This window comes from Orussus abietinus, unplaced genomic scaffold, assembly GCF_000612105.2.
Source record: "Orussus abietinus isolate OABI.00-Male unplaced genomic scaffold, Oabi_2.0 scaffold284, whole genome shotgun sequence".
Lineage (NCBI taxonomy): Eukaryota > Metazoa > Arthropoda > Insecta > Hymenoptera > Orussidae > Orussus > Orussus abietinus.
In genome coordinates this window covers 66,952-81,446 of record NW_019394533.1, presented here as the reverse complement: position 1 = coordinate 81,446, position 14,495 = coordinate 66,952, and the positions used below count along the sequence as shown (strand labels likewise).

The 14,495-nt window shown below is 37.5% G+C and overlaps 1 protein-coding gene across 10 annotated transcripts in view; it reads left to right on the top strand.

Annotated features, from left to right (window-relative positions):
* LOC105696013 (trinucleotide repeat-containing gene 6C protein) overlaps positions 1 to 14,495 on the top strand; it is an 84,024-nt gene that overhangs the window by 39,333 nt on the left and 30,196 nt on the right. For 9 of the 10 annotated variants that reach the window (XM_023432650.1, XM_023432652.1, XM_023432651.1 and 6 more), the window contains exons 6-10: positions 976 to 1,331; positions 2,194 to 2,524; positions 7,412 to 7,936; positions 10,179 to 10,552; positions 11,949 to 12,146. In XM_023432650.1, coding sequence (XP_023288418.1) covers positions 976 to 1,331; positions 2,194 to 2,524; positions 7,412 to 7,936; positions 10,179 to 10,552; positions 11,949 to 12,146 — 1,784 coding nt within the window. The remainder of the gene's footprint in view (positions 1 to 975; positions 1,332 to 2,193; positions 2,525 to 7,411; positions 7,937 to 10,178; positions 10,553 to 11,948; positions 12,147 to 14,495) is intronic. The other variant, XM_023432655.1, reaches the window with a different exon arrangement.

Here is a 14,495-nt window from a genome sequence, read left to right as displayed (position 1 = left end):
TATGCAAATATTTCCCATACATTTTCATTCTCTTTTAAACTTACTTTAATTAAAACACATTTTACAATCTCCTAATCCCCTTAAGACAACATTTTAGAACAGAATTATCCATCTACAACATAATCTTCTGTTGTTAGTGTAACTGTTTTAATATGTTTATCAAATTTTACCAGTATTTGAAGAGAAATCTGTTCTTTTGAAATACTGCATATTATAGTATTTTGTAGGACCATTGAGACTGTAAATAACATAATGTTAATAAGTTTTTATTCAAAAGTTTTACTTCAGAGGAAATCTAGTTTTTTAAATAGAAACGAAACAAATAATAAATGTAGGTATAGTGTCTTATACATTATATGTTGTGGGATTTATTTTATTCTTTAATTACGACGTAAGCTGGAATTCTATTGGGATGTAATACGATGAAAATTTCTAAGAAAATTTAACTTTTTAAAACTATATTGGTATACGTATTACAGCCACGACTATCATTTAAAATCCGTACTTTCGTGCATTTAGTATTTCTAGTAATTGCTTATACATTCATCGATTAATGTATGCGACAAATGTCTGACTTTTTGTTTCATTCTATCTGCATATTTTAATGTATACATTACATAGAACAAACAAACGGATTTGTTTCAATGTGTGTTTTATTTATTCAACACGATGAAAAGAAACACATACGCATTTTTAATTCAATTTTGTTTTTACCACATTTAATGAACTTATATTTTTTTTTTCAAATTTCAATTTTGTTGTACATAGATGTAAGATCCTCATAAAAAGTGACACAGATATCTGTCGAAATTTATTCCTTATTAGTGGGATGTACACTGGGAGACATCAATGCCCTCCCTTCTTGCACAGGCGATGCCGTATCTGCAGGGGAGACATTCATGTCCGCCATTGTACACTTTGGGCTGCGATATGTTAGCGAATTGTTTTTACTTGATGTACCGTTTTCATTAATAGGTAATGTAAATAAGGCGAACAACCCGAATCAACCGCCGAATTCGCAGTCCGGTCCGCCAACATCTCAGTCGAACAACTCGACTCAAGGAAATCAAAATAGCGGCCAATGGTCCCAAGGAAAGGGGAACACCGCTGGGGGACCAGGGCAAAATCCTTCGGCCCAAAATAACAACAACGGTGGGGTTCAACAGCAACCTTCTGGTTCCAACGCAAACAATAATCAACAGAACAATCCTGTGCAAGGATCCGTTAGTAGTGGTAACACCCCGGCTAGCAACAATCCATCAACCAAGCAACAGTTGGAACAACTAAACACTATGCGAGAAGCATTGTTTAGTCAGGATGGCTGGGGATGTGTAAGTCCATATATTATTAATTTGCGAAGTCGCGGGCACAGAATTGTCCATAAAGACGCTGTAGTATTCTTCATTTAACACACTGATCGTCAAAAAGAAAGACGAGTATATTATTATAAAGCGTTTGCCGACCATCGATCAGCGTGGCAGTCAATGTACAAATTAAAGGTCATTGTGAACGGAGGTGCGCAAATGGTATTTTTTTTATAAGAAGAATATAATGTTACAAAAGTTATATGTAATAGGTGGAAGTGCAGTCTTTCAATTAATTGCCTGTTTAAATATGTGCCTTGGTATTCGTTCTTGTTACTTTTCGTGGCTAAACACATAGGAAGAGGAAAGAATCTCGAGTGACCGATTCTTTCAATATAATATCATTCGGGCTCGATTTTCCTCCAGTTGCCCTCATATCAGAGATGAGCGGGGATGTTTCACGCCATTGTTTGAAAGGGAGACACGACCAACTGGCGCCCTCTGCGCCCTTCACCCTTCTGTAAAAATTGGAACTACTTTCAAAGGGGCGAAATCTTCGCGATCGGTAAAACAGGGTATACGTAGGTGCCGTGTCGTAATCTCAATCATCCACGCATAACAACTTTATTTGATATTCGGTAGTCTTTTCCAGCCTCCGTTGACCCTGATACTAAAAACCAAAAGGCGATAACTTCATTCCATCGATACTACGCTGTATTTGAAATCAGCAGACGCGTTTTTCTTTATCGATAGAGAACATTTCGCCCCTTTGAAAGCAGTTCCACGGCGCTAGGGAGCCGTGCCTCCCTTTCGACAATGGCGCGAAACATCTCCTCGTTCATCTCTGCCTGATGTTCAGGCTGAATAATAACATTATTTTGTCCGGCAGCAACACGTGAACCAAGACACCAACTGGGACGTCCCAACATCACCGGAGCCGAGCATGACCAAAGATGGCGTACCCATGTGGAAGCCTCCCGTGAACAACGGCACGGATCTCTGGGAGGCTAACTTGCGCAACGGTGGGCAACCACCCCCTCAGCAGCAAGCAAAAGCCCCCTGGGGACACACACCTTCGACCAACATCGGTGGTACTTGGGGGGAGGATGACGAGTCTGCTGATTCGTCGAACATGTGGACCAATGCCCCCACTCCCAGCCAACCGAACACCGCTCCGTGGCCGGGAGCCGCCGGTAATCAAGCCGGTATGTGGGGAGGAGGTATGCTAGTGAAGGCTGGAGAACCGCCATCTTCTTTAGCGTTTCGTTTTAAAGACATTAACGCTAAAGTATGTGTCATCGCTCAATGAACTGGCATGTCTCGTCGTGTCGCGGATTCCCTCAAACTCGACTGCAGCGCTCCCATTCGACTGTCTTTGTTTCTATTGGCTTGTCTTTCGTTCGGAGAGAGTAACGAAAAGACAGTCGGGAAGCATATTCTCGTGATGCTTTTTGTGAAATCTTTGCGTTGGTTAAACGATACCGATGACGAGAGATGCTTTCGTAAGCAACGAATAAGATTTGGTTCGAACGGTTTTGCCTATTGCTCGTTATTTGGGAACATGTCCCAGACATCCTATAGTTGTTGAAGCTGTTAGGAGAATAACTTATAAGGGTTCTTAAGGGAATCTGCTTGCATTTCTTGGCAGTGTATTTCATGATGTGTCTACCCGCTGAATTTAAGGCGATGTGAAAGTGGCGTGAAGTGGTCTCGTTTATGAAACTTTTCTCCAAACTGACAAGGAAGGTATCCCCAGGTCGATCTCTCCGATTTCATTTCTTTTATAATATGTTATAGTAGACTAAAAACTAAGCGACGCGTATTTTTTTTTTCTGTCATTAAACACTTTAAGGGGGTGAAACCACCATTCAAAGTAAGGCCTGTGAGGAGTGGCTCACCTCTTAATTTTTTTGTTTTTAATTGAGAAAATTATATTTTTCATTTCTCGTTATGAGAAAGGTTTTCTAGGTGGATGGGTTAAAAAATATTATGTTTTTGTGGGTGAAACTGCCAAATCGCCCCTTGACATGTCTTACTTTGGATGGTGGTTTCACCCCCTTAAAGTGTTTAATGGCAGATAAAAAAAAATACGTGTCGCTTAGTTTTTAGTCTACTATAACGTATTATAAAAGAAATCAAATCGGAGGGATACCTTCCTTGTTAGTGTACCGAATTGTTTCAAACTTGACAATGTAAATATGGAAGCTATAAAGAAGGTCCCGACACCTATGAAATTTCAATTTTTCAAAAATTCGTTTATAGATGTTTCCAAAGTTTTTGATAAAAAATGAAATTCCATGAGTGTCGGGACCTACTTTAGGGCCTTCACATTCGTGTTGTAAATTATGAAACGATTCGGTACACCTAGTCCGTGGAAAAGTTTCATGAACGACTGAACCTTCGGATGCCACTTTCACATCCCCTTAATCGCTTTGTAATAGCTTCTTTGTCATCGTTTGTAAATTCGATAGTATTTTCGTTAATGCGAGATTTTGACGTTAGTTATGTTTTAATGGAGTTTTTCGCCCAATGTTTGCTAGTTAATTAGTTAACTTTCAAAATTGATGTTTAGTATGAGTGCTTGATTCGTAAAATTTGGGATCTTTTAGTAAATGTCCTGCAAATGGGCGTGATTCCTACGATGTATCTCGATACTTACAAGTAATTCGAATATCACTTAAGTTCGATCAAAAAATTCCTTCCATAGTAATTCCAGCTCTCGGACACTCCAGAAAAGTTTGATATATAAATATTTCCAGATCATGAATGAAAAAAATGTTCGATGATTTTCCCTAATTTGAAAAGACAATATTTCCCTACGAGCCTGCTTTTCTCGGGATATTTTAAGTGCCCGTTTTCTTTTCTTTAAAAATGCTGATCTTGAAAAAAAAAAATATGGCACATGCGTTTCCATTATTCGAAAGGGCAATAAACGTAAATAATCCTTGTGATTTCTTATTCTTACCATATGTACGCACACGAAATTCAATGTTTACAAATCTCCTAAAATATCTTCGAATCTAGTTTGTTCTGGGCATATATGTAGCACTATGAAAAGTCTGTCAGTGTTTAGTATTTAATTATGTTTATAGTCGTATCCTTTAGCCGATTCATATTTGCCCGATGACAGCTCCTTTATGCGCGAATGTCGTTAATTCGTTATGCGTTATTATGAGACTGCTTGGTGATGACGATTATGCAAAACTCCGGCATTCACTTGGCCATGGCTTTAAGCTTAATTTTGCTTCGGATTCATTTTGTGACTGTACTAAATATCAGGATGACACTCGGTTAAGATGAAGACGTGCTGAAATTTCACAGATCTACAATTTTTGAGATATCGCGGTTTTGTATCATTAACAAGGAAGGTATCCCAGGTCCCTCGTTGACTTGATTCGCTTTAAAATATGTTAAGGTGATGTGAAACCCTCTTCAAATCAGTCGATTCGAATACAACACTTTTTTTTTAAGGGTATTGGACCAAACTGTCCGAAACTTTGACACATGACTCGTGATCATCTAAGAATTGTCCTGACACATTCAAAAACTGGATTTTTGGAAACAACATTTTAACTTAGCCCAAACCAGAACCAAAATGGCGTCGAGCTCTCATATTTCGATCAATATACAATTATCGATGGCTCTGATACGAGAAACGAAAGGGTCGGGACAATTTTACGACAATTTAGAACACTCTGGTAATCGATAAACTCGTATTTGAACGGGATAAAGGCAAAAAAAGTGTTGTATGCGCTTCTGTGCTAAAACGATGGGAATACGAGATCTCGGAGTGAAAATTTAATTGACCTGGGAATCACGGATGGCGCAGGGGGTCCCTCTGCAGTCAATTAGGGCCCCAGAAAGCACGAATCCAGAGGATTTCTGGAGTTCTACTTCGATTTCTTTATAATTATCTTACGAAAACGGCAAGTGGAGTATGCCATTTAGTACCATACCCAATATAATTCGACACATCTGTCAATATAAAAACGAGTGTCAGCAACGTAGGCATTTAGAAAAATCTTCTTTATCGACGTCGATAAAAAATCGATCTGTCAGCTGGGTCAAATTATATTGAGTATTGTATTAAATGGCATACTCCACCTGTCGTTTTCGTACAATAATTATAAAGAAATCGAAGTAAAACTCCAGAAATCCTCTGGATTCATGCTTTCCGGGGCCCTAATTGACTGCAGAGGGACCCCCTGCGCCATCTGTGATTTCCAGATCAATTATATTCTCACTCCGAGACCTCGTATTCCCATCGTTTCAGCATAGAAGCGCATACAACACTTTTTTTGCCCTTATCTCGTTCAAATGCGAGTTTATCGATTACCAGAGTGTTCTAAATTGTCGTCAAATTGTCCTGACCCTTTCGATTCTCATATCATAGCCTTCGATAATTGTATATTGATCGAAATATGAGAGCTGACGTCATTTTGATTCTGGTCTGAGCTAAGTTTAAAAATCTTTTCCAAAAATCCAAATTTTGAATGTGTCGGGACAATTGTTAGATGATCATCAGTCATGTGTCAAAGTTTCGGACAATTTGGTCATACCCTTAAAAAACGTGTTGATTCGCAAGTATTCGGGTGTTGGGTATAAGTTTTAAGGGAAGGGTTTATCCCCTCGAAATTATTTAATCAGTCATGAAAATTAAGGTTTCTATTTCTCGTTGTGACATATATATTTTAAGTGGTTTGGTCCGGAACGATTACGATCATATATGTGAAATGATTAAATCGGCGCTTAACATCCTCCTTTTCGAAGGGCCGTTTCACCCTCTTAAACTGTTTTTCCGCCGGTAAAAAAGAAATACGTGTTTCTTATTTTTCAATTTGTTTTAACATATTTTAAAGCGAATCAATTCGGAGAAGGATACCTGGGATACCTTCCTTGTAAGGAGAGTTACTTACAGTATACTGAAATTTCATATTGTGTATTAACTTCACACATAAATACATAAATCTAACAAATTAGGAAGACAAAGATGTTTTAAATGCAAAAGAACTTGAATATACAGAAAGAATAATTTACTAGAAGTGGGGTACCACGTTTCAATTTTTTATTTAAAAGAGAAACGGTTATAAAATTCAATCCTGATTTTCCAAATTATAATTCTCCTTAATTATATTTATTTAATGCAATTTTTCGTACAGAATGTGAAATTTTATGTTTAATTTTTTAAGGGCAAATAGAAAAAGTTGTATCGATGTTGCATTGCTTTTTTATGCACTGCATTCCTAACTCGATATAGAGGGAAGATAACACGAGTTGATTATCCAGCTTAGTGTGCTGTATACAAGGAGTAATTGCTTTTCACAATCCGAATAATAAGAACATTATAATTTTAGGCTTCTTGAATGTTTTAGTGGTAAATCTCGAAAATAAATGATCTATTTTAGATAAAATTTCGGACTAAGTATACCATAGGAATCATCTTATCCGAGTAGTAAAATTAATTGTAGTCAATATATCATTTAAAAATGTTTTAATTTCCAATTCCTCTATTTGGCGTTGTAGGTTTGATATCAGCAATTCGTTAAAAAATATAGAGTAAACAAATGCTTAAATAAAAAGACAACGTTCTTCAAACAAGTGCCTTCTGTACAATATTCACCACAAAATAATTTTTTAATTCTAATTCCATAACTTTTTGTACATTTGTACCATATAAAGAATAATACTTTTCTTTTGTTTAAGCACTAATTGAAAATTGTTGTCAAATAAACATATCGTAGTAGGAATTTGAGATTAAACCATCTCGAAGAAAATCCGTTATCATGTAAAATAATTTTTTTCCTAATTCTGAAGATTCTTCCCGGATAGTGTTCTAAAGTTATGTGATACTTGTTTCATGTACAATGTGTGTAACTTATTTGTTCCATTTATTACTATTGCTTTGAATTGGTTGTAGTTTATTAATGCTAATTTTTTTTTCAGTCGTTCAAGAATATCTGATTAATATAAAATATTTCGAATACATTTCATGGTATCCTGAAAAGATGTCAGGAGATTAGGTGCGATAACCATTGTGTTCCCGAGCAAAATGGCACTTGGTACCGTGTCGATGCAAAGTAATCGTTTTGACTTGTTCTTTAATGCAGGATCCAATTGGGGTGACCCCCGGATGGACCCTAGAGACCCCAGGGATTTAAGATCGGTAGACCCTAGGGAGATGCGCGACCCCCGCGACCATCGCATGTCCCTAGATCCTAGGGACCACATGCGTGTTATGGATCCAATGGGTCGAGATCCAAGAATGGCGGACATGCGTGGCGATCCGAGGGGAATTTCTGGACGTCTAAATGGGGCAAGTGCGGACGCCATGTGGGGCCAGCCTCCGGGTCCTCCTCATCATCAGATGGGCCATCAGCATCCCTCTGGGCCGCCTGCAAAGATGCTCAATCAGTCGAGCATGAACCAGTGGGCCGCTCCTCCACCTAAAGACATGATGCCCGGTAAACCATCAGGATGGGAGGAACCTTCCCCACCTACTCAGAGAAGGAACGTACCTAACTATGACGATGGGACTAGTCTTTGGGCCAATCCGGCAGCCAATCCGCGGGCGATTCCAAGCACAAAGGTCTCGCATTGGAAAGATCTACCAACGTCCAATCTGGGTCGCGGTGGTAAGTAACTCCAATCTCGAGGATCATTTTCTCGAACTGGGCCTCCATATTTTCCTGTATAATAAAAAATAGAACGGTAGACATGATACATTTGCTTCCGTTTTGTAATAGAAAAGGAGTTTCACATTTCAAGGTAAATCCTAAAACTCCAAGGCTATGTATGGATTCAGAGGTGGTATTACACAGTGAATGATTAATCAGAAAATATAATTATTCATATAATCAGAATTTTAACCCTTTGCACTCGAGAGGTGACTCTCACAAGGGAACATTCCCAAGTGTCCGCCTCCGATCTTATTGAGTTTCATATATGTTGAAGAACACAAAAATCTAAGAGACACGTGTTTTTTTTATATCTGCAATGGTCACAATTAAAGGGTGAAACAACCTCCCAAAGTTTAGCGAAAAATCGGTTTTTTTAATTTTTTTCGTAGAAGCAGTGGAGGGATTTCGACGAAACTTTGCATAAACGTATTCTGTATAAGGACGGTGACAACACAATATTGTTCAGCAATGTTAACTACCCTTCAGGTGACATTTTTTTGTAATATCCATTAAACAAGCACTCCTACTTGAGTTCCACTTACGCGATGTGATTGCTCGCGAAAAATGAAGAAATACGTGTTTTTTGCTTTTTGCCAATAAACATTTACACATCGGTTGTAAACAATGAATGTAGGTGGTATTAGGGTATATCCCGACTACCTTTATTGGGTTATATCGTGACCAATTCATCGTACATAAGTCGTGTCAACGTGGTAATTCTTCAAAATGTCATTGATTTTCATAATATGCAATTATTTATAAATAAATTAAAAAATAGCTTCAGAGGCTTAAATTGTTTCGCAACGGATTAGACGATGCAGTCATCACCCGTTTCCAACTAGTAATACAATCTCCGTGGTGAAACGATAAAATTGGATTTTCACTGTTTTTACGAAAAAATAGAGTCAGCGATATCCCCCGCCCCTTAATTGTGGACCTTTGCAGATATAAAAAAATACGTGTCTCTTAGATTTTTGTGTTCTTCAACATATATGAAACTCAATAAGATCGGAGGCGGACACTCGGAAATGTTCCCTTATCAGTCACCACTTGGTCCGATGCGGCAACTCGAGAGGTGACTCTCGATCACCATTTCGTTTGATGCGGAAACTCGATTAGCAACAAGGCATATATATGTTTGTACAATTTGGCGAAGGGTGGAATGATACCCCTTACCATTTAACTGGGACGATCCTAGCAAATAAGGATTTGCCACGTCTAAAAAAAAAAGCACTCCAGACTCGTGATCGAGTTTCTATTTCGACCTCTAGTTTCGACGAAATTCCATCGAATGGAAAGCTATATGTCATTCTAACAGAAGTTAAGAAGGATTGTAAGATTTGCTCTCAACGAATTAGGCTTGGCGAAAGACATCAAACAACATATTACTGCAATAATTGCCCCGACAAGCCGAGGATGCATCTTGGCGATTGTTTTATAAAATACCATATAAAGCAACAATACAGTCCTTAATATTTAAGAAATTTTCTTCTTTCACATGTAGGGATACATAAAATATTAAAATATAATAGTTTTATACATTGATTTGTATGTGAAATAATTTTAAATTAGCTGTATGAAATTCATCAAGTATGCAGAAAATCGTCTCGAGTTGCTGTTTCATCCAGGCGAAAAAGGCCTCGAGTGCAAAGGATTAAGATTAAACGTCAAATCTTAAAGTACCTGGAAAATTTACCCTTAGTATACACTTTCCAGTAAACTCAGAGGATGACCGATGAAAAATGATGGCAATGCTGTAAAAGTTAAAGAAAATGTTATATTAGATTGTGCCAAATGTTCATGATATTATTTATTCAGACTGTGGAATTCCCATTATCAACCTATTCTTAACGCGATTGCAATACCATTAGTTGATGATATCGAGATTGAGTAAGAACCATGTTTATATAAGGCAAGCATGGTTTGTACGTCATTATTTGTTCGGCATTTTTTTGTGCTATGGTGAACGTAAATAAAAGGGGGAAGATGGGGACACTAGAGAAAAATGCCTAAAAATGACCTAGAAGGAAAAAGTGCCCATATTCGTCCTCTGCGTTTGCGAAAAAAGGCACGCTACCCATACCTTTGTTACATAAAGTATCATGTGTACCATGGAAGCAAGATCTTTTTAACGTCATATTCACATTGGCGGAGCAGTAACGTGTTGTAAATAATGGTATGTTAATTATTCAAACAGGAATGCAGTGTCCTCCTGGAATGCCGCAAAATCGAATGCCAGGTCAGCCCGGAATGAAACCGGACGTGGGTGGACCAATGTGGAGTCATCCCGGTGGTCCTGGTGGCCGCAATGGCTCCTGGACGGATGCTCCTCACGACACGGTCGGCTGGGACGATCCGAAGACACCTGCAGCTTGGAACGAGCCGCAACTCAATCCTGCTAGTTGGGGAGGACCGTCTGCACATAAACCAAAACCGATGGGTCCAACTGGAAGCTGGGTTGACGACGTAGATCCTCCACCTAGCTGGGCTCATCCCGCTAAGCCGGTACTCACGAAGGAAGTTATCTGGAACAGTCGCGAGTTCAGATACCTTTGCGAGCTGGGCTACAAAGTACGTTAATAGTTTCGTTTAATTATAGTAACTTAAGGTGAAGTGAAACCTCCTTCAAATCAGTCGATTCGAATACAACACTTCTTTTTAAGGGTATTGGACCGAACTGTTCGAAACTTTGACGCATGACTCGTAATCATCTAAGAATTATCCTGACACGTTCAAAATTTGGATTTTTTAACAAAACTTTTTTAACTAAGCCCAGACCAGAACCAGAATGACGTTGAGCTCTCATATTTCGATCTGTATACAATTATCGAAGGCTCTGATATGAGAATAATAAAGGGTCAGGACAATTGTACGACAATTTAGAACACCCTGGTAATCGAGAAACTCGCATTTGAACGGGATAAAGACAAAAAAAGTGTTGTATGCGCTTCTATGCTAAAACGAAGGGAATACGAGATCTCGAAGTGAAAATTTAGTTGACCTGGAAATCATAGATGGCGCAGGGTGTCCCCCTGCAGTCAATTAGGTCCTCAGAAACCACGAATCCAGAGGATCTCTGGAGTTTTACTTCGATTTCTTTATAATTATTGTATGAAAACGACAAGTGGAGTATGCCATTTAGTGCAATACCCATTATTATTCGATACAGCTGTCAATATAAAAACGAATTCGTTAAATTATAGTAACTTAAGGTGAAGTGAAACCCCCTTCAAATCAGTCGATTCGAATACAAGCCATTTTTTTTAAGGGTATTGGACCGAACTGTCCGAAACTTTGACGCATGACTCGTAATCATCTAAGAATTGTCCTGACACGTTGAAAATTTGGATTTATTAACAAAATTTTTTAACTAAGCCCAGACCAGAACGAGAATGGCGTTGAGCTCTCATATTTCGATCTGTATACAGTTATCAAAGGCTTTGATATGAGAATAATAAAGGGTCAGGACAATTGTACGACAATTTAGAACACCCTGGTCATCGAGAAACTCGCATGTGAACGGAATAAAGGCACAAAAAAGTGTCTTACGCGCTGCTATACTAAAACGATGGTAATACGAAGCCTTGGAGTAAACATTTAATTGACGCGGAAATCACAGATGGCGCAAGGTGTCCCCCTACAGTCAATTAGGTCCTCAGAAACCATAAATCCAGAGGATCTTTGGAGTTTTACTTCGATTTCTTTATAATTATTGTATGAAAACGACAAGTGGAGTATGCCATTTAGTACAATACCCAATATAATTCGATACAGCTGTCAATATAAAAACGAATGTCGGCAACGTAGGTATTTAGAAAAATCATCTTTATCGACGTCGATCAACTTCCTCGACGTGTTTCACCTCACCTTAATGCTTCAGGATTATAAGTTACTTTAGATAGGGTAGGGTAGGTGTTTAAATCGAATGAGCTAAATTGAAATTAATCATTTCTTTCACCCTTCTTAGAAGGAGGATGTGGAAGCGGCCTTGAGGAGTCGTGAAATGAACAGAGACGAAGCTCAGGAACTCTTGAGTCAACTGCGTCCCCTGGATCATTGGCGTCGCCATGATGCTCATGGCGGATACGACCCAACAAATCAGGCCTCAAGTGCACCAGCATATCCAAGATTTAATCACGTCGCCCAACAAATGTCCTTCCCACCGGTAAGTTTGGATTTCCTTTACTTATTGCGACATCAAATTGCAGTAATCAATTAGAAATAATTAAATCCTTGAGAATATCATCATAAACATTATTATGAAGGTGATCCGAGCCTGAGAAATTAGATTTTGTAAAGAATTGCATTTGCTAACGACAACAAGAAATGCCGTTATTAATACATATTAGTCCCAATCAAAGTTCAGACAAATTAACTGTCTGTAGCTTATTGTTTTGGGTTACAAAGCTACTATAGATGAAATATCTTTTCCTGTGTTGTCAGAAATGTCTGCGCATGGATTGAAGAAATGTCTGAACTTTCTGCATTGCACGAATCAAACCATTAACCCTGTGATTATCTTTAATAAATTGTAAATTCTTCCCGTGATTTTGCATCTTTTTTTTTTTTATCTATGAAACTGTGTGGATATTTTGTGAATACTGCATCCTTTATTGAAGGAAATTATCGTATAAAATACATTGTTCCCGTACAATAGGGTAAACAACGCGCGTTCTGCATTGGAGTGCTTTCAGTGAAATATAGCTGCCACAAATTTCGTTAACGTTTGTCCAATATCTGATTGTTTAAATCGGGATCATTTGAAATATGGAAACAGTAATTTTGTTTAGTTCCTTTGACATATCCGCAGTATAGGAACGGTGGGAAATAATTAGATTTGTGTAACGATATAATTATTTTACATTGATGAATTGAAATCTGCACAAAGAATACATCGAAATGTGTTTATTGTTGTCGTAGATAATGCGCAGGAAGGTATTTCACAAATTTGTGAAGTGAAGTTAAAAAGTTTCTTGCAGATTCTGTGTGCAGTCGTTTAAAGTAAAACTTACTTCAAACGATAAAGTTGCATTGTATGTATCGTTAAAATGGATTCAGTTAAACAATTCACATTGATTAAACATATTTTGAGATCTAAACAAATGCCAATATCTATACAATCTTAACATTATTATTTCGTAATCGTACTTAGTTTTCATTATACGTATTTAGTGAAAAGTATAAAAATAGTAAATAAACAGTTATATACAAATGATTTAAACTGTTGGCCAACGGGAATAAACTATTATTTCAATTGGATCAAGCACATTCTTAGGAATTCTATAAAATGAATGTTATTTGTGAATATTTTACTCGTATTCTGCAAGTAACCATTATGCACCTAAATTAAGAACCATAAATCTGGTTCATCACTATACACAAAAGCATTGATTTTGTATTCAATTCTTGTCACATTGTTTAACTATCACTGGATTAATACGTTTGCTCCATAAACTAGTTAGTTTTTTGTTGGTTTGAAGGAACAATTTTCTAGTGATATAAACATGTTTGATTAAACTGTTTCGAGTTTTCGGTGCCACCAATAATTCGATGTGGTATTTGTCTCAATTTTCGTGTTGTATTAAAAAAAAAAGCACTATTAAATAACAATATGGTATTGCTTTCGCGTGTAATAGGTGTTTTATTCAGTTTGTATATAATGAATATAACAAGTTAAAAAATCGGTATGAGGTGGCGTATATCAGTGAACCTATATGAGCCGCTCAATGCACACATCGACTAACTCCACTTTTTGAAAAATCTTAAATTTAGGTGTCAAAGCACTTGGTATAGTCATAACTTTTTATATTTATAATATCTTTCCTGATTAATAGAGATTAACACCATTAAACGGCAAAATTTTTTTGGGCATTGAATAATAAGTAATTTATTTCAGAAGCCATTTTGATTAACTCCATACTCTAATGTAAATCGTAGACGAATACCTGGCAGTATAGTATTATTGGATTATCTGTTGCGGCCGTACATCGACGCTTTTTTTTTTAAACAGCCGAAGATGCTTTCCCCCTTTCAACAATATGAGTAATAAAATCGCATCAGCAAACAGATAGAAAGAAGCGCAATGCAGACGGTAGTTAGTATAACGGTGATCTCTCACGCTGAATGTTACTGTATACTTCACCAATATTACACGGACTACATATTTTTTGGTCTTTTCAACATTACTCCCTGATTGTTTTTAAAGAACTAAATATTATACCGTTATAATCAAGACGAGTGAAACTAATAACAATGTGGATGTGGAAAGCAGGGATGATTCTTCGTTGGTCACGTCCGAATTCATACAAGACTCTAGAGGTTAACTGCGCAAAACATCACTGGTTGTTAAAGAATAGAAAAGTTAGCGATGAAATATGAAGTACAGAAATCTGTGATTAACCGTTGATTTAAAGGTGCGGGTCCATTTGTAAGAAACTTGTTCCATTTCATGATTGATATTATAGTGAACGTAATCCCATATTTTCTTTATGGTGATGTGAAAGTGGCGTCAAAA